This window comes from Lycorma delicatula, chromosome 3, assembly GCF_047948215.1.
Source record: "Lycorma delicatula isolate Av1 chromosome 3, ASM4794821v1, whole genome shotgun sequence".
Taxonomy (NCBI): domain Eukaryota; kingdom Metazoa; phylum Arthropoda; class Insecta; order Hemiptera; family Fulgoridae; genus Lycorma; species Lycorma delicatula.
The window spans coordinates 118,768,727-118,791,070 of record NC_134457.1 but is presented as its reverse complement, the minus strand read 5'-3'; the positions used below and the strand labels follow the sequence as shown (position 1 = coordinate 118,791,070).

At 27.6% G+C, this 22,344-nt stretch overlaps 1 protein-coding gene across 3 annotated transcripts in view; it reads right to left on the bottom strand.

Moving 5' to 3' along the window:
• loh (thrombospondin type 1 domain containing lonely heart) overlaps positions 1-22,344 on the bottom strand; it is a 1,319,035-nt gene that overhangs the window by 44,087 nt on the left and 1,252,604 nt on the right. For all 3 annotated transcript variants that reach the window (XM_075360455.1, XM_075360456.1, XM_075360457.1), the window contains 3 exons: positions 14,062-14,266; positions 8,199-8,356; positions 2,970-3,096 (listed from right to left, as the gene is read on the bottom strand). In XM_075360455.1, the coding sequence (XP_075216570.1) occupies positions 2,970-3,096; positions 8,199-8,356; positions 14,062-14,266 (490 nt within the window). The remainder of the gene's footprint in view (positions 1-2,969; positions 3,097-8,198; positions 8,357-14,061; positions 14,267-22,344) is intronic.

Sequence of the window (22,344 nt, the reverse complement as noted above, 5' to 3'; positions counted from 1 at the left end):
TCATGCAGTCGACGTGAAAGAAACATATGAAACTATGGCATCAATATTAGAAGCAATAAAATACAAACAGCATATGTAGCAAGTTTGCAGTGATCTTTAAGTTGTTGTGTTACTGCTTGGTTTACAAGGTGGGTTTACAAAATATTGGTGTTTTCTTTGTCTTTGGGATAGTTGCAATATAAAAAGTCATTACAAAGTAAAGAAATGGCCATTGCAACAGAACTTTGTGGCTGGTAGAAAAAATGTAAAGCATTTATCATTAATTGAGAGTGGTTAAATCATAATACCACCACTTTACATAAAACTCACTCATGAAAAATGTTATTAAAGCATTAGACAAAGATGGACCAGAATTTAATCATTTAGAAATAAGTTTTCCTAAATTGAATGATGGTAAGCTGAAAGAGGATATATTTATTGGTCCACAAATCAAGAAACTTATTAAAAACTCAATTTTTTATGATAAACTTGGTGAATGTGAACTAGCTGCATGGAAGTCCTTCAAAGACTTTGTTGGGGGTTTTTTACGCAACAGAAAAGATGAAAAGTATGTTTTTTTATTAACCCTATCTTTAGCAATGTACTATTTTGTGACTGGAAACAAGCAGTTTTTAAACAAAAACCAACCTTCTAGTTAAACAGCAATAAAACTATTTATAATGATCCATTTTAACTTATTATATAATTTTAATCACAAAAATTCGGGCTATAATTAAACCTAAAAATATCAATTTACTTACTTTTTGCAACAAAATCAGTAGTAAATTCAAATTTCCTTTTTTTATAACTTCAGAAAAAGAATTCACTTACAATCCATAAAAAGATTTAAATCATTTATATTATAATTTCAAGATATATTAAAACATTTGTTTGTTAATATAAAAACTTATATAAACATTAGTAACATATTTACATAACTAAATTTATGGTTAGTCTATTTTATCCTTCATTCCCTAGTTAAACTGGTCTGTTTCGACACATCTCTTCTTTCCCCATTGCCTTTCATCATCACATAAAATGTCAATTATCTCATCATCATTTAAAAATTCCGTTCTTAAAACTTATAAAATAAACTGTAATTCAGTAAATCATACAACATATATCACTAAAAAGTAGAATAATAACTGCATATTATGGACATAACCAAACTTAGAAGGTTAGAAGGTTATAAAAAGGAAATAAGTTAAACTATCGTACATGCAAAAAATAACTAAAATGAAATGTAATCTATCAGTATAAAGTAACTTCTTTCTTTTTTCCTATTTAGCCTCCAGGAATTACCAATCAGGTATTATTTCAGAGGATGAATGAGGATGATATGTATGAGTGTAAATGAAGTGTAGTCTTGTACAATCTTAGTTCGACCACTCCTGAGGTGTGTAGTTAATTGAAACCCAACCACCAAAGAACACCGTTATCCACGATCTAATATTCAAATCCATGTAAAAATAACTGATTTTACTAGGACTTCAACACTGGAACTCTCAACTTCCAAATCAGCTGATTTGGGAAGACTCATTCACTACTAGACCAACTCGGTGGGTTAATTCCTGAGATGTCTGGTTAATTGAAACCCAACCACCAAAGAACATTGGTATCCAGAATCTAGTATTCAAATTCATATAAAAGTGATTGCCTTTAATAGGACAGGATATAAAACTGCAGAACTCAATCAGGCAATCAAGGTACAATATAAAGGAGAAAAACAAACAGTCTCGCCTTGGGACGCTGCCGGTTTCATAATACACTAAACGTCTCCCTATGGGACAATTGGCAGAGATTGGGTTAATAAGCCGTTAAAAAACTACAAACATTAGGATGTAGCTTGTCATTAAAAATCCATTTCTTACACTCCCACCTAGACTTTTTTCCTGAAAATTTGGGCCCTGTCAGCGATGAGCAAGTAGAGCATTTTCATCAGGATATTTTGACTAAGGAGTGTCAGTACCAAGGAAGATAGGATCCTTGAATGATGGGTGGTTATTGTTAGTTTTTCTTTAGAGAAACTGATCAAACATCGTACAAGCAAAAAAATTTATCAACATGTTTTAAAAATTAAAGGTAAGACTATTTCAATGATTTAAACTAAAAAAAAACTGTTATTTTAAAGATATTACCTATGATTTAGACTCTTAGAAACTGTTATTTTAAAATTGTATTTATGTATTTAAATTTATCTGTATTTGAAAAAATAAAAGTTTAATTGATTTAATCAAATGTTAAATGAATATATATAAATAATATTTTTTTTAAATATTGATTTGACAGTGATTATGCATTTATTGGTAAATAAAACCTACGTATTTAAAAAAAAACATTACATGTTACACAAATTTTAATAACGATTTTGAATTCAACACTCCAAAATTAGTTAAAATCATCATGTATGATTCCAGATGCACGCAATTTTTTTTTTGTTGACTAGTGTAATTTTTCATAAGTGAGATTAAGATTATGCCTTCGTTCAGCAGGACTACACAACTTATTCTTATGAAATGTGATTTATAAAACATAAAGAAGTGAAGGTTTAGCTAAGTTTTGTGACATAAATTCTTCACAAAAGCAAAGAAATAATTCATCTTTTACAAGAAAAAGGAACCCTATTCTTTACATAAACTGGGAGAAAAAATTACTTGCTATAGCTGTGACCACCATTACTGTTTGAATAACTAAGTAATGTGTTTCTTAACATATCAAGTGCTTAAATGTGCAGTGGTTAGAAGCTACACTTTTAATGGTTTCTTCTTTCACAATGGTATGAATAATACAGCATAAATAAATGATTGTTAACACAGTTTTATCTTATAAAAATATATGCTCTTTAGACCTTATATGTACTATTTATATACTTTCAACAGTTTCACATATTTATATATACCTATCCTAATTTTTAAAAATTTATTACAACACTGATAAAAGATAAAACCAAACTGTAATGAAGAAATATTGTATAATCAATTAATACTTACCAGCAGGATGTCTCATTAGTGGTGGAGCAATAGACATATCCTTTGGAGGGAATATGACAGGGTCAGCATGTGGTATGGGTAATTGATACTGATATTTGATTCCTGAATTTGGTTGCTGATATATTAACTGAAACAAGATGTTACTTAAATTATTACCTGATTTATTAACCTGCAAACAAATTATTTTATATTTTACAATTTTTCTCTCAGCATATAATTTTTTTTCTCTCTTTTACTTGTTAAAAGAGAAAATATCTGTCAGTAACACAGATATTGACAAATTTAGATTTATGGCATTGAAGATTTAATTTCTTTACAATGTATTATCAAGTATTCTCATTGAATAAGTAAATAAGTAGAAAAATCAGCCTATTCGAATCATGGAAACCAAATTTAGTTTTATACTGCTTCATTTTTTGTTTCTACAAGCAGTAACATTAACCTATTTATTGACTTACAAGTACGAACAATTTTTTCTGTTAGCATTTGAAGGACACTTCAACATAACCCTTTATTTTATTTGAATTTTTTTCATAAGGGCACTTTATCACAAACTGTGTTGTTGGGTGGATGTTGACCTCATGTTGTTCTGTATTGGAGATTTCTCATTAATGGTTTACACTGGTTAAAGTAATACTGAAGCAAACTTATTTGGGTGTATTACACAAGCTAATTATGCTAATTAAGTTTTTATTTTGATTGTTATGTTTAAGTTTGACAATAAATTTTATAAACTTTTTCACATTTAGTTTGACAACTAATAACTACCAATCTTCACCATGAAGTGATTTCTGTCTGCTACTTATCCAAAAGATTTTGGATTGGATTTAGGTTTCAAATCCTAATTCAGCTTGGCACTTTTTATACTACAAAATATTCCTCTCCTCCAAAAAAAAGGAAGAAAATAATATCTATAATAATTGGACATGCAACTTGCAGTCATAAGAATGAATAAATAATTAAATTCAGTTCATTAGCATTTCTAATGAAGTGTCAGTATTAATACAAATCTTAGAATAAAGAATTGGTATCATATATGATGATGTATTTCCTAATTAACAATATTCCCAGGTTGGATAGTCTGATTGATAAGTGACAAGCTGTAAAGTATATCTGAATTGCACGATAAATGGTAGTGTGTAAGAAAGGATGAAATGAAGTTTGGCAACATTCTTAATGAAAAACAGCCTCATCCTGAGGTCTGATTTTAGTATACATTATTTAATATGATTTAATAATATAAGATGATCTCTTCTTATAATTATTTTTGTTACTACAGTATTTATTCTAATAAATCATTATGAGAGTTAAAAACAAATTGTGTTTCTTTTCATAGGTTAATGGTATTCACTATATTACACTAAGAAATGAAAATCAAATGTTTTAAAAATATGTTATAATATTTAAAAATATGTTTTTAAAATGTATATTTTAATAATATATATCAATATATTTTTAAAAAGACAAGTTATATAATAATACTATTGGCTAATAGGTTACCTCGCCATAATTCTCTTTCTGAAATCTAATTAATAACACAATCTAGTTTAGTAATCCAAGGGCATGTAATGTGTAACAAGTTAATATGTATCTAGTTTAGAGTAGATTTTTTTTTCTGGGCACACAGTGAAGTGTCAGTCAGTATCAGTGCCCGGACACAAAATTACTATTGTAAGCAATTAAGAATTAACTTATAAATTAGATTGATATAAAATGCCTATCCCTTATTCTAAAAGCAAAATAAATGGTATAAATAGTTTAAATATACTATAGTTAAAATAAAATATTTGAATATAAACGGATGGCCCTAAAAAATCATAAAACATTTGATAATGTTGTCTCATTGTTTCCTAACATATTTCAGAAGTTAGCTCCAAGTTTAAACTTCCAATACAATGTCGCATAACAGACACAATCCACAAAAATTTGGTGTACAGTTAGTTGGTGAATGCAAATGGGTGCATCTGTTTGAGTCATTATATATCCATGAGTGAGCCTAGTTTGCCCTATATGCAAACGGCAAATAATAAACTTCTCTCAACAGTTATTCCTGCATGAGGAGCTCCATGGTGATAAAATATTCTTAACAGAACAAATCTTATTGTTGATAGTAGCATTCCTTTCATTTTGCCACTCATCATGGAATATCCTCTTCAGAAAACAGACAAGATCATCAGAAACAAAATAATTAGTGAAAGACTGCAAACAAGCCTCTTTTGCAGCACTATCAGTGCGCTCATTGCCTGAAATTCCAATATGGCTGGATATCCAGCAGAAGCTCACAGTTGTGTTACACCCAGTCACTTCAGAGATAACAGACTGTATGTCGCAGACAACAGGAAGTCTGGAGAACATGTTTCTAATCACTAACGGAAAGTCACTAATGTAAGGCGCTCATGGAATCTGGATAAACAAATGAAATGTTGGGCTAATTATATTTAGGATTTATTAATAGCATACAGCTCCACAATGAAATTACTGACAATTCTGGGAAGGTCAAACATACGTATGTTCTATTGCCAACTACAAAAGCACAACCAACAGAATTAACATTTTTTGAGTAGTCCGTATAAACTTTACATCTGGATTCACACTATTTACAAAATTAAAAAATATTGTTTCGTATGAAAACCAGATTTATATCCTTTTTTTGAAATTATACAAGACTAAGGCAATAATTCATGGGAGAAGGCCTTAAAGGGAGGTAATGTGAGTAACAGGAGGTACTGGATATGATTGCATATTTAGAGCTAAGAAAAGATGCTGAGCTCTGATTCCTAGGAGAGCAGTAGATCTCTGATGTTCCTGGTATCGATTAAGATAGAGGTTAGAGAACACTGCATCAAAGGTAGAATGATTTGGTTATGCTTTAATGTGAGCTACATAGGGTAGCTTTTATTTAAAGATAAAAGCTTTATATGAGGTCAGTACATGAACAAGAGACTAAGTGGTCTAATACCGGCTAATCACAGGTCCCCATTCGACAAAACTGCTAAATTTCGAAAAGATATTCAGAGACTTTTAGAAGATCATATGAATGAACTAATTTATTAACTGGTGTATTTATACACCAGTTAACACCTAACATACACATTGTTAGGTGTTTTCTTTGTCTAGTATATTTACTTCTAAAAAATAATTTTTTCATTATCTTGTTTCTTAGTCAATTATCACAATATGTATTATTATTTTAGTTGCTCAGTTAGTCTTCATGAATCCATTTTGTTCAAAGTCAAACCAGTATGTTTTGACTGATTCCAAAAAAATTTGAACAAGTATATTTATTGTATTCTCAAAAAATTGTTGAACAAGGTTTTTCATTCACATTACATTTCACAATTGTGTTATTTTTTAAATCTGCAGTATAATTTTTAAAAAGAAATATTTTTATTCAATTAATCTAATCTTTTTTTAAGAATTTAATTTTTATTTCCATTTAGGGCAAACAACTGTAGAAATAAATTGTGATTTTAAAATTTAATTAATATTAATATACAGCATATTCATTTGAAAAGTGGATTCTATCTAAGTTGACATATTCTGAGGAATATAGGTGTGTTCTGAGAGCATTGTGCAGTAGGTTGAAATTGCACCTTCTATTACCTCAGTTTGAATAAGAAATAAGAATATTTATCAATACAATCAGTGCAATAATTTAAACTTAACTTTTACAATCAGATTTTTAAAGTAATTTATACGACAATAAGATATAAAGGGATTTTGTATTTCTGATCAGTCTTGTTAAGTTGTTGGTTCTTGTGTTTAAGTCTGATCCCTTGTGCTCTAAGAACTTCTTTACTCCCAAGAAAAATCATTCAAAATAAGCTTTGTCATTTCTTTTTTAACCTTATCGATAAAGTACTTGATGTTTATAAACATTAAAAGATTGAATACTTATATTTCAATGATGACAGAACCTGTAAACTGTGTATTAAAAATAAAGGAAATATAAAATATTGTTTCCATACCATATAAAATAAGGTCAACATTATAAACAATGATACTGATCATATGACAGTTATTTACCATCATACTTTTATGAATTTTCATTAACAATGATTTCTTAAACCCTCTATGCTGAGGGTCTACTTGCTTTACTAATAGTATTCATAAGTTTTGTCTCAGTAAATCTTGTTCTCACAAACATAATTTTCTTATTTATACCATCAGGTAAGATCAAATTGCTTCTAAACATAATATTTGCATATTAAGACTAATTTAACTTTAAACAAAGGTGTGTGGAACAGTGTGGATTTGGGGTATGTGTTTCGTCAACTTTTAATAAAAATACTAAACTTATTAAGTGAAATGTCAAATAAATATTTGTAATAAAGGGAGAGAGAGAGATGCATAACACTGTCAAAATTTAACAAAAACTATATGTACAAAGCGAAAAGCCATTATAAAAATACAATTTCATCTTTTCCTTAAATTAAAAAAAAATCATTGTATTTTTGTTTAAGCTTTTCTGAGCAACACTAATTAAGTAAAACACTGTATTAAAAACAGGTAAAGGGATGCCAAATAATCATTTAAAAATGTATAATTAATGAATTTTTAAAATCAGTTAAAATAAATCGATTAAGTTACTTGTAACAAAAAAAAGTATTAGCCTGATAGTCTTGCTGATTTTTATTCATAAATAATGAAAACCGTTTAAATAATTCACTCTTTCTAATGCAATCAATTTTTTTTTTGCTCATTATAAAGGCACATCACAACTAATAACAGTTTTATCAATTTGATTAATTTCAAAATAAGGAAATTTTTTAGAAGAGGCCTTCTGGTGCTAACTATTTACTGCTTCCAATAAATACTACTCAATAGGTGTATTTGATAGCACTTCTAGATATACTACTGGAGTATATCAGATTCTCTATTGAGGAAGAAGTCAATAAAGTTGTTAAAGGCATTTGGAAAAAACTTGCATTGTTTCAAAATTCAGTAGTAAATATTGTAATGAATCATTAATAAAATAACTGAAAGCATACACATGTTTTGTTAATCTGTTCAACAAAATCATTGGTTAGTTTTTAGAATCAATGCAATAATAATCTATTATGAGATTCTTGGTATCAGCATGTTATGTTCTAAGTTCAGGTGATATAATTCATGATTTATGAACTAATTAAATCTGCCTAACTTTATAACAGTTAATATGGAATCTAAACAATAACATATTGAATAAAAATAATTATTCATTAAGTAACATTTTTATAATGGTATTACCATAAGATCAACTGGTTCCAGTAGTGGTCCAGAAGCTGTAATTGACTCTGAACTATCTCGTCTATAAATAAATTTTGTTCCTGCTGCATCATATTCGCCTGACCAATTGATAGCCCAGTTGCCATTCAATATAAAGCTGCCATCATTTCGTCTCAGAGCTGGAAATAAGTTACAGCATTAGGATTAATGAAATAATTAAAATTGACTAAACTATACAAATGTTAAGTCATGAATAGTATAAACCTATTTAGAATGTAATTTCTTTGAGTAATTATTTATTTAAATTTACAAATAAAAATTTTTAATTTCATTCACATTGGCTATTAAGGGAAATAAAAGTTTTGATTTATGAAGTTAAATAAAAATTTAGAATCTTATTTAAAAAAGTATGATGAACAATTTTAAAAATCACAAGAATTTTATTTCAGCAAACACAATGTTTTTTTACAGCAGCTTTTCAGACTTCAAAAAAAGAAGGAAGTTCTCAATATGATATTTGTTTTTATTTATTTTCAAACCTTACTTTTTATCAAAGCAGTGATTTTAATGATTATTTTATTATTTTGTGGAGGAAGTTCTTAAAATTCTTTCAGATAATTTTAACAGAATATTTCTAAAAAATAAAACACTACGTTTCAAGATAATTTGAAGATATTTTATATTTGGTTTAATCATATGAAATAGTATTTTCATGTGAAGTTTGGTTAGAAAACTTCATGTAAAAGCAATGCCAATTAACATTTTCCAGTACGCTTTAGTTTATTCTTTACATTATTTTTCTGCATGCACTTTTCTTTTTTATTGAGACATAGAATTAATGGATGGATCTTGATCAATCATTGATCAAGGACCTTGGTAAAAGGATGCACCTTTTGCATTTCTTGTAAATGGTTGGTCTTTTTATGGCATTCTCTTATAGGCCTATCTATATATAATAAAACTGAAGTTTTAAAACAACAGTTAAATAAAAACAAATATAATAATCCTGTCAGCATGATTATAAGTTGTAAATAAGTTAGTGTGGGACATATCACCATCAGGATCAACTGCCTTCATGACACCATGTAATTAATTTATTTTAATATTATTATAATATTATTCACTAATATCTATATAGCTGGATAAGGGATTCTTATGGCGTAAAATACAATTAAGTGTTCAATATTGAAGCATACTCCAGCACCACAGAATGAGATGATGGGAACTAAATAAAACCATTGTATGCTTGACTATATTCGTGATGGTAGAGCAGTGTTTTATCCCTACTATTACACTACTGCGCTTGGGCCATTTCATTTTATTTAGTTCTACCAGTTCTACCACTCATCTAGTGATGCTAGTTTTTGCTTCAAATTTTACCAATTTCAATACATAGGATCCCCTCTCCAGTTATATAGAGATCAGTGATATTATTTATTAATTTCACTTAGCGATTATCTTTGAGATTTTGTTCTCTACTGTTTAGTTGGTTCGATTGTTAGTAATTTATTGTTGAATTATTTAAGTACGTTTTCCACAGTTCTTTTGTTTAAATGCTAAAAAACTTTTAATATTTTTATAGTGATTCACTATTGAACAAAGAGTGAGTCAATACAAAAACTTAAATTTAATCATAAAAAACCTACAACTACTTTGCTTACTTTTGGTTGAGAAAATAAAGGAATTCTTCAAGAGTAAAAGCATTTTTCAATTGTGTAATATCCATGAAATAATTTTACAGGTGATGTAGCATCTGTATTACATTCATCTATATTTTTACTCCCTCATATGAAGTAAAGGAAGTATTGTGGTCGTGAAAAACTTTGATTTTCAGATTTCAATGGAAATATCCATTTTGACCATCCCTGAATTCATTTTGACTAGTTTCAGCATGACGTCTGTATGTATCTCACATAACTCAAAAACGATTACTCGTAGGATGTTGAAATTTTGGATTTAGGACTGTTGTAACATCTAGTTGTGCACCTGATTGCAATTGAGCTTTGATTGCAATTGACTGGTTCAAAAGTGTCCAAAAAACCCCAAAATCCCCAAAAATTTGGATTTTGGACTTTTCTTAACTGCAGTAATAAGCCCTCATTGAGCACTTTTCAACGATATATCATAAGTGTACTTATTTTCATTGGTTCCAGAGAGGGTTAAAGCTAAATAAAATTTTAATTAATGAAATATTTAGATTTTACAAGGAGAAGGCACATTGGTTCAAATTCGACTTCATCTTTTTCTTTTTTAACTTTTATTTAATTTATATATTGATTTATTAATAATTATTAACCTCTGATTGTAAAAAAAATTACAATAAATAATAATTCAGTAATAAAAAAAAAGAAGAGAATTATTAGTGAAATAAAATTTTATCTACTTTTAAAAATTATTACATGCACTTTTAAAAGGCATTATTACATATGTGTATATGTAACAGATTTGGTGAAACAGCTGATTATTTAATGTTAATTGGAAAGTATAATTTAGAATCGTATTATTTTTGGATTTTCTAGTTTAATTTTATTTAATTATTCTGGAATTTCTGTTTAATTTTATCTACATTAAAGTTAACTACAGTGACTGAAAAACAGACCCTCACAAGAACAATATATACACTGAGGCATACATGCCTTCTGCAAATGGCAAAAAATTCTTATCTTTTAGTTCATTACTCTTCTGATATTGTCAGACAATATTCTCCGTAAGTCGAAGTTGATCATCATTTCTTTTATTTGTTTTTTTGTTGCCAATCATTTAATCACCATTTGGTTTGATACAATTCTTCTGATTTTAATTTGTGTACACGTTCTCTAGTTTTCAAATTTTCTCTCTCTCTATATTCATCATTCTCTTTAATCTTTTTATTCTCTCCTTAGTCTTAATGTTTTCTTCCTCTTTATATTTATAATCTTCTCTTAATTTTTTTTATTCTTAACATTTTCATCCTCTTCATATTCATCTTCTTGTTATTTTTTTGAGATATATTTCTTCATATTATCTTTTTTTATCCTGTATGATTGTTTATTTTTCATTTTTGATTATTCACCAAATAATCCAATAATAAAAGCTGAATATTTTACTTTCATAAGGTTGAAATTAACATTTGTAACTAGTTTACAGGGGTTCACTAAATGGCATAGTTTAATTATTATTGACTTTTATTTGTACAACACACTAAAAATCTGAAACTTTTGATAATCAGAAACTCACGAAGATACAAATAATACTGATTTAGTAATTACAGGTAATAAAGGGATTTTTACTCTATCCTAATATTTCATGTAAAATTGTTGAATTAATAATTGTATAAATATTTTATGTTAATAAAAACTAATATTTCAGCAATTATGTAACTATCTACTTTATTAAAGAATTAAGAGTATAGTATCTCACTTTCAAATGAAATAAGTTTAAATGAAGTGCACCAAAAAATGTGTATATGTAATTTAATAGGCGTACAACGAAGTCATGTAGTGTCCGAATCAGATTTTTGTTGTCTGTTGAGTCATGTATTTAGTTTTAGGCGCTAAAACTCATATTTCTAAGTTGGCCTATTTCAACTGTTACATTGTGTGATGTTTATATTAGCCATATTTTTCATAGCTTTGCAAACATTGAAACCCATCTTCTGATAAATCCACAAGAAAAGAACAACTCAACACAGTCATTCATGTTTTAATTACATAGTAAATGAGTATCACATAGGGATGAGTCAATCACATAGTTTTTAAGATTATAAAAAAAATTAATAATAGTGAACTTAAATAGTACAAAACAAACAACTTGGTTTGGTAAATATTTATTGTAAATATGCTTGTATTTTTATGTTGTGCTTAATTCTGACTGGTGTTCATTTAGCAGATTTACTTTTATAGACTGCTATCTTTCCTCAGTTTTTAGGAAAAAATAACTGTAAAAATGTATTAAATTAGTGTATTAATTATTATAACATAATAAAGCTCTATTTAAAATAAAAATTAATGGGTTCAACTACTGTGTTTAATAGCAATTTCCAAAATAAATTGTTTTTAATGAATACCAAAAGTATATACAGAAATCACATCTAGTGTTAACTTGGTAATCTATGAAAATCAGTTTAGTTAATATGTCTTTAGCTTTTAACATTGTATTCTTATTTCATATCCTGATTTCTACTCCAGGATGCTATTTCCTGAAAAATTCATAATGGATGTTTAAATCAGGTGTACTGAAGACCAATTTGCTGTCATGGTCTGGTCCAAATACATTTACAGTAATTAATAAGTGTGAAATAGTACGATTCACTGATAATACAGTATTTGATGTAGTACAATCAATACATTATGAACTAAATTAAATGAAGAATCTGTTTATAGTAAAAAACAGATATTGATTAACATTAAATCACATAAAAGTATATGCAATTTTAAAACTTATTAAATTACTTTGGCATTCTTATAATAACATAATTATGCCATCTTTGTCATGAAAGTATTAGCCTACTTAATTTGTTTTAACACATGTATTGTTTCTACTAAGTTATGAAGGTTGAATTTGTTTGAATATATGATTGTGTGATTTTTACCCAATTATGTTAGTAGTACTTTTATGGTTATGTGTTTGGGTGGCATGTTTGTTAGGTTGTTCATTTATTTCTGTCACTGTGCTCCTGTAACTCTAGATTGGCTACAGAAGTTGTATTGAAATAGGAATTAAATAATACTGTCCAATTGCATGAGTGACACTGGGTAAATAACAGTGCAAAAATCACTAAATGACAATGTCACTTTCTCTTAGAGAAAAAAAATTGTTTGGAACCCATCTAGTATGCACAAAAAATGCTTACAAAAGTCATTACAATAAAAGTATACAAATGAAGTTGTTTGATTAGCTGACAAAAAATATCTATAAACATATTGTAGGGTTTCATGACAAGATGAAAAATATTTATTATGTTAAAAAATAATCATGAATAAATAAACAAAATAATTAAAATAAATTTAAAGATCATTTAGTGAAATGATAAATATGACAATTAATATAAATAAATATTTTAAAATCAATTTAAATGAAATTATTACTTTACTTCAGATGTAGAGAATCCTACCAGCAGAATTCATATAGTTTTCTTCTACTGCTTCTTTCATGATAGAAATTAATTATTTACAATTTCAACAGATATGTAAGGTAATATAATAAATACTAACAATAATGATTTAAAAAAAAAAAAAAGTTAATTAACTTTTAACATCCAGTTTACTTGCAATTGAGTCTGAGTGTGTTTTCTGTCCTTTGAACTGCTACAGGTAAGAATCAGTTTATACACAATATGTGATAAGGGAAGCATAGGAGCCCATCAGTATGACTGAGGAAATTGTAGAAGATTGAAGAATTGTTGCTGACTGAAGTAGATACCTAGGGAGTGCACAGCATAAGACTTTTCTATATTATTAATGTACAAATATTATTTAGATACTGCTTTAGTTTAATAGAGACAGTACCAATCAGAAAAGCCTTACTACCTCCCGTTTGAATCTATCAATGCTTAAATCCTCTCAGGGTTATTAAAAGTTTCAATGGCACACTGAAAGATTGTCAGATTATTATTTGCATCTTTCATGATTACATTGGGTCTTTCAAAAAATAAAACAATTAATTTGGTTTTTTGATGATAGTCATTCCTATTATATTTTTCCACTATCTAAAGAGTTCACTTTCATTTAAATTGTAGATGCAAATTTTTTATAGAAGTAATTTTTTTTTAACATTACATTAAAAATTAACATCTGTGAAAATAAACCATAACTTTAATAAGTTTTCATTATTCCACAACTTGTTTGATCACGTATATAAAATATGATTTCAAATTAAAATTAAACAGTATGTAGGTTAATCTTACCAAAATAGTTTCTTGTTGGCTTTAGATGTGAAATAGAGATGTTACATGCTGCTCGTGGTATCTGAGTGATAAGATTGTATCCATGGGGAAGTTGTGGTCGCGTAAATAACCCTGATACTAGTCTACAAGTATTGTTTGTTCCACCACAAACACCGCATGTATCAAATCTTTTGTCAGAACCAACTACACCATCACATCCAACAGTCTGAAAAAAAAACACAATTTTCATTAAAAAAATAGTAATAAAATATTTTTGTATCAATAACTTATTTGTTACTGCAAAAGAAGAAAAATGTACTGCAGTACTGTTATTTAATTTAGCTTCAGAAAGGAGTAAAGAGAATAAAAAATTATAAAAGAAGCAAGAATTAGATTACTTGAAGCAAATAACTGACAATGTTGAATATACATTAGTGCATATTTTAAAATTAAGACCAATAAAACTGAAGGTATTGTAGATTTTATATCAAACCAGTGAAGCAGTAAGTGGTAGAAAAAGGGTACCATTTTTATGAAGGTACATTCATAAAATAAATAAATAAAAAGGGTAATAAATTTATTTTAATCATGATTGAAATAAATTTTTTAATAATAATCCATTAAATAAACTGATTCAGTTTAATTGCTATGTTTCTAATCTTTAGTGTTATGATTTCTAATCATAATATTCTATATTAAGAACTAATAGTATGCAGTAGCTATTATTAGTTTACAGAAATTTGCTTGATTAGCAATGGTTTTTTTTTAATAATAAGGAATTGTGTCATAAATCAATATTTTACTTTATTATGATTACGTTGTAATTCATTGAGTTTTATCATGAATTGTACTCCTGGATTTTGAGAAAGAGCTACCCACTTCTTCATAACTATGAGAAAAAAACAATGAAATTTTATCTCATCTCTTCTACCTGCTGAAAGAGTAGTCTAAAAGAAAATTTTTCTTACTTTTCAAAACGTTTTAAGTGCAGTAGATATAAATATAAAATGAATAATTTTATGAAACTCTTTGTAAAAAAAAACCTGTTTGGTTGATACAGTGTAAATATTGCTTTATAGTTTCACATACTTAATTTTCATTTCTGATGCCATTATTTTAATCTTTTATGATAATATTATTTTTAACACAAATCTACTGTTTTAATTATCCAGAAGCTAACTGGTAACAATACAATCCTAAAATATCTGTTTGTTAATTTTAACTAATCAGGCTTTTCTGTGAGTGCCATGATTAAATACCAGCTCATCCAGAGGTTGACCTATATGTAAAGTACTTTGATTGACTAGGTATAAAAATAACAAACAGGAATAACAGCATCTTAGTACAATTCACTACTGACGTAAGGTTTTCATTTTTTGCACCAAGGCCATGTGTAGCCAGTACACGCTTTAGTGAGTAATAACAACTGATCAACAACCGTTTAATAACATATAGTGCAGTACTACAATTTAGAGTAGATGATTTATTTATTTATTTATTTTTTACAGTTTTCAAGTGGCATTGACTGTTACAGTCATTAGACACTAATAAATGCAATAGCATAAAGTGAAGCTGCACCCAAACATCATTTAACTTCAGTGATTTATATTGGTAACCAGTTTATTAAATCTATTAATGATTACTTACTAAGTAGAGACAATATACATATACACATAAAGAATTGATCTCTACCGAAAGGAGTACATTGACTTCTTGCTTTGTACATTGACTTCTATTTCTGTTTGTAATGCGAGTAAAGCAACTGAGGTGTAAGTGAAACTAATCAGAGTTTCTTTCTCTGCAAGTAATAATTTTTACTAAACAGTCAGTTTCTATGATGAACAGAATGATAAATGTATGGCTGAATACCATTTGCATTTGGAGAAGCTGAGCATACTTATATACAGTAACAGGAAATAGGAAGCTCAATGAAGAATGTAACAAACAGGAAATGTAGTTTTAGTCATTACCATTTATATTGCTTTCATAATCTTTAATTAATAGTATGAATTTTTTTGAGATATTCCAAGCATTGAGAAATTGTAAAGCTATAACAAATTTAATTTACAACTTCATCCATTACTTTTATTATTAAAAAGGAATCCCTTCTTGTAAATAAGTACCTTAGTGTCTGAACAAAAAAAATACACTCTCCTTGGCAGGAAATTAGTTAATCTCATTTTTGTCAATTGACTTTTAGATATGGTATAATTAATTCTAAAAGCAGTGTTACAAACAAAAGCAAAAATAATGAAAATGCATAGCGTATTTACTGTCTATTTATAATCGGGTCATAATTTTCCAACTACTGGAATTTATCTCAAGAATACTTACTCTTTAAATTACACTAAAAATTATTTCTATCTTTATTATAATGTTACTAAGAAGTTTACATGGAATGGAATTTTAACATTTTTGTTATTTTTACACTTTCATTTCTTTCTGTTCTGTGCAGGTCTATTTTAAATATTTAATATACTTAAATTCTATATTTTAGTATAATTTCTTACTGAAGTTTTGTAACACTGAAATAGTATGACTGAAAAAAAGCAGGTAAAAATGGGATAAAGTTTTGTGCATAATAAATTTATTTGAAGAAAACCAGTAATTCTTACAGGTTTCTTCAAATAAAATAAAACTCTCAAGAATAAAACAAAAAGGATAAAAAGATTTATTATTGTATAAAACTCAATTCTTTTCAAGTGATTCAGAAGATTTTTTTTTTGATTTATCAGTCAGTTATCTGCTTTGATGCTTTCCTCCATTCCTTTCTGCCCTATGCTTTTACTCCCTAAATAGCAAAATTCTGCAGTTTCTAGTATGTTAACCTATCATAATATTTTATTTCTCATTATCCTTTTTTGTATCACTTAACACTACTCCTTTACTGTTTGTTTTAATTTATTTTCAAACAGAATTTTTCTACTAATGATAAATTCATGCCATTCAGAATTTTTGACTAACTCCTTTTTTTAGTCAAAAGAACGATGTCTTCAGAAATTCAATCCTCATTTTTATAGGTAATTTTAGGCAAGTATTGAATGTTATTTGATTTTTGTAAATCAAATGTTTTTAGAAAGCTACAGACACTAAATCTTTGTTTAATTCCTTTCTGAATCAGAATTTGCTTTTCTTTATTTTCTATTTTTATAACCATTCCCTGATTCTGTACTGGTTTTATGTAACTTCTTTCCATTTATTTCAGAAAATTTTTAAAAATATTTAAAATGTTATTCTATTCTTTATAATCAAATGCCTTCTACAGATTAAAAATTGAATTGTAGGTGGCTTTATTCTTTTTAAGCCTCCTATTAAGATTAGCCTGTGGGCCAGACTAGCCTTTCTTGTACCTATCCTCTTTGTAAACCCAAACTGATCATCATTTAGTACAGCTTCCACCACTTTATATTAACTGTAAACTAGTGAGTATTTTCAGTGACAACTGATAGTACAATAGTTACTTTTATCTGTTCTGCTTTCTTTGATATTAATTATACCTTTTCTAAAATCTATCAGTGCTTCTTCAGTCTTGTAAATCAGAAATACTAATCTGACTAGTCTGTTTAGTTATGCTTCTTGTACAAATCTTAACATGCTCATTTGCATGGCTAATACATTGCAGTGAATGCTGGTTCCTTAAGTGAATGTAAAAGAAAATATTTTAAGATTGACTGAAGATAGAGATTTATTTTCACAACACATAAATAAGTAGCATGTTTAGAACGTCTGTGGCCTGTGATTTTATTTATGAATTAATTTAATACACATATTTGAATTATAAAACAGCTTGACTATACATAGACATTATATCATACTTGTCAATCAATACATGTCACAACACTCTATATTGTGAGAAAGAAGAAAATTACAGTTACAGGACTCTTAAAGAACAAAGAAGAAATAAACTTGATTTCATGTCTTAACATAATGCCAGCCAAAAATTGGTAGATTTGTAGTTCAAATGTCTTGTATTAAAACATAATGGTGAATGTAACTTTGTAACTTAAACTAATAAATCTTGAATGAGTCATATGAATTAAAAAAAAAACAAAAAAAAACATTGATTGACACTGAATTGAGTTAGTTATCAGAAATTGGTACTCGTAATAGACACAATTTATGTACTGATCTCTAATAAAATTAATTCCATTAGATGTTTTAATATCTGTGTTACATATAAGACCGTCATATCCAAGATATATTTTTTCAATTAAACCATATTACCATTGTAAAGGAGTATTTTCCTTTGAGATTATGCTAAATCCTCTTTATAGACATTTCTTTGAGAAGTTTGCCATTTATGATGTTGCAATTGATCTAGATAATCCTTTGAGCCCTTTTCCAAACACATTCAGTAAGTATTTGAAGTAACAGCTAACGACCCAAACAATTGATAGGAATATCAGCAACATTGGTTTCAGGAATTGAAGTGATAGTAGAACAAATAAGAAAATGTAGAGGCATTAATTGTTGTGGATCCTTTGAATCGGAAGATATAGCAAATAAAGGATGAGAATTTAAACAAGCATCAGTTTGAGTAAGTGTGGTGTACAATTCTTCAAAGTTAAGAATATTTTGTCCTACTACATGATGAAGATCGAGTTTAATGCTTTTTGTGCTGCTTTCCCACAATCCACCAAAATGCAGAAAGGATTGAATGACCAATCTATGTCGTGTGAAGTTGTAAAAGACTGAATACTGGGTTGAAAATTTTTAGACTTGACTAATGTAAATAATTCATAAAGAGTATTGTTTGCTGCCTTATTTATTGTCTGATGTTAAGTTGGATACTAACTCCAAATGTATAGACTTTGTATACAGAAATATATAACCTTAATATAAACAATATACAGCCTTGATATAAACAAATTTATATAAGACTTTGACAAAGTTTTTGATCTTTGGTCAACAAGCTGAATTATTAACGGACCACCATAATCAACAACAGAGCATGCGAATGGTTTCAATAGAGTGGCTCGAGCAGATGGTAATTGACCAAGTTCTTGAGTTAGTCTTTTAACACTGAAATGAAAGTATTTTACACATTTTCGAATGATAGATCATATAATGACTTTACCATTGATAATCCAAAACTTTTCACAGTGGAACTGTGGAGTAGCTGAATACTGCCATGTAATAGATGCAAATATTCTCTTTCAATTATTAATCTTGTTGAGTGTCTGTTAAGCTGTAGAATAAATAAGTTGATGTTTATTATCATAAGACAGTTGGAATTCTGAAGATGACCACTTCACAAACATACTGTAACAAAGCCAGTATAACAGATTTCCTCCAGAAAGAAGAAAGAGAAAATAAAGAAAGAAGTATCTAGAAGGAATCAAAAGGGATTTTTTATTTAGAATAACTGGTTTATTTAACAAATTGTTCTTTGTAATATAGACTTCCAAAAGCTCCTGTATGCCAGTAGGATTACTGGACCAGAAAAAGAACTTAATAGAAAAACGTGAAGGCATGGACAATAAAAATTATTACACTTGAACATTTAAAAGGACAGGTTGAATACTGGTTCTGAAGGCCGGGAAGTATAAACATTGCACAGTACCAGCGGACAAGCCTGAGTTCAGGGCAGTGTGCAATAAAAGTAATAATAGAAGTGTTTGATAATGACTGAAGAGTGCGAAACGAGTATTCCATTTTGGACAGTGGTTGAAAACAAGAAGCTGTTCAGTAACTTATTTGTGAATAAGAGTGAAAGTGACAAAAGTGACACTATTTTATTCACTCATAAAATGTAGTGTTGTTAAAACTGTTGTTGTTGTTAATATAATAATTACTATTCTCTTTTCTGCTAAGATCACTACACTTTCTATGTTTAGTGCTGTCTACCTTTCTTAGCTGCATTTTTTAACACTTGTACTGCAGTATAATAAATTTTGACAATGGAGTGGATCCAAAACGCGTCAACAAGTGATAAAAAAATGAAGCTAAGAAAGGTAGGCAGTATTAATCATACTATAAACTATAGGATAGTTCTTTCGTAAATTGTAAAAGTATACAGTAGTTACAGAAAGTGAATGTATGAATTGTAGATCTTTCTGTTGTTATCTTATTGTTAATTTAATATTAGTTTCTATTGTTCATTGTAAAGTTTTTAGTAAATTGGTCTGTAATTTTGGTATTTATAATTTAATTGTCATTAAATCAATTTTGTCTTTTTATTTGAATTATTATTTTGTATGTTTTACATATATATTTATTATTATTATTTTATATATTTTTAAAGTAATAGATTGTATTTATAACAAATTTTTATGCTTGTTAGTCTCTAATTTACTTGCAGAACCGTGAACATGTGACAATACTTTAATAAAATTAAGTCCTAATTTGTGTGCAAATTTAGCTGTACAAAAATTTGCTTGACTACTGAATCTAAGAGTATCCTGAAAATAATATATTTCCATATTTTTCCATAATGTTATATAGTGCAGAAGATAAAAAAATATTTCTGTTTGTCAGCCAATTTAAAGGCACAATGTTAAGAGTCATTTTTAGAATTAAATTTTCTGTGCATTAATGAATGACTGTTTCTATAACAGGACATTTTATTTGCAAACATTGATTCTGTTGTCTTTAATGCTTCTGATTGTTCTTTGTAGCTGTGGAAGAATATATGTTTTTGTGAAGAATATATGTCTTTCCAAGGTATTTTTAATTTAATCATCAAATTTCAATTAATATACTCCTGAGTTAATGCTTCTGTCACTATGTTTTTTAAGTTTGCTCTATGACTGTATTTTGTTTGGTTTTGAAAGGAAAAGTTACCTTCTTTTCTAAAAATTTTGGTAAATGTTTTGATTGTTTGGGTGATGTATGTTAATATTACATATTTTCTGTAATTAGATGAGTTCTTGATTTGGATTTCTATTTTAAGTAAATATTATCTGTAGATATCAATGTGCAGCATTAATCTGTCCTACACACTTTACTGTACACAGTAACAAAATGCTCTTCATTAACAATCATCCTATCTGTAAAGCCACTAAGAAAGAACCACAAAATTAGCTTCAAAGAGTTCTTCACGAAACACAATTTCCAGATTATAAAAATATATTTTTTGAAAGTGAATCATTAAAAAGTTCTGTATTAATCTAAAGCAACTATTTGGGCTATTTGTTTATTATAATTTTTCAAAAACCATAACGTAAAAAAAAGTGAATAATTTGAGAAATTTTCTTAAAAGAGTGGGGAAACAAATAATACTGATGAAACACCAAAAGCTTATAATAAAGCAAAAAAAAAAATCTTACTTAAGGTAAGGTAAATACTGATATAATTTTTTACAAATAAGGTTTATAGAAAATAATATATTATTTTAATCACAGACATTAATTACTTACACAGTGAAAATAAGCAGAAGTCAAACTCTATTAGTTACGTTGTGCTTGTACTTTTTTCATGCAGTGAATGTTTTAATTTATTTAATCATTAGAATAAAAAGAAACGTAATATTTTTATTTTTTATTTAAGTACTCATTATTTTATAGAAAAACTGCCTCTTAGAATTCGTATTTCATTTTTTTCCTTAATGACTTATATTTTATGCTTCTGTTCTGTTTTCTTGTAAATAAAAAATAGAATTTGTTAAAAAGTAAAGAATAAAACGTAAAAATGACATAGAGCTTAGTTTTTAACAATATTTTATAATAGATGAAGATCAAAGAAAGAAGATGAAAAACCTGAAGATATTATTTTAACAAGTTGGAAAACAAATTTTTCCCAAAACATATTGTAACAATTAACATACTTTTTACCTTTCAAAAATTTTCCCCAGAACATCTTATAATATGGTATAATATTTAAGCCATACATTATGTCTTAAAAGTCCAGAAACAACAAATCAGTCTACAAAATAACAAAATCTACAAAATAAGATATACAGTGTGATATTTATTTGAAACTATGTGTGTATTCATGAATGTTATCAATACCCAAATGTACACAAATACTTAGCAATAAATATGAACACAAATCAACTTCTTTAAAAACACATGGTGTTTATAGGAGTTGATCATAATGGTCAATGTATTTAATGAGCCATCTGTTATTCTTATTTCTTTTATAACTTTTAAAACATTAGTTATAATTCTATTAAATATTTCTCCTTGAGAGAAATTACTGATCAAAAATTTAGTGTAGCTGTTTTTATATTTCTTTTTTGCTATTCATATGTTATTCCATGTGATGAATATATTTTAACATCAATAGATCAAATAAAGTCTAAAACAAATTGTAAACAAAATTGATAAGTCGATAAAAATACAGTGATCATTGATTTTTTTTTTT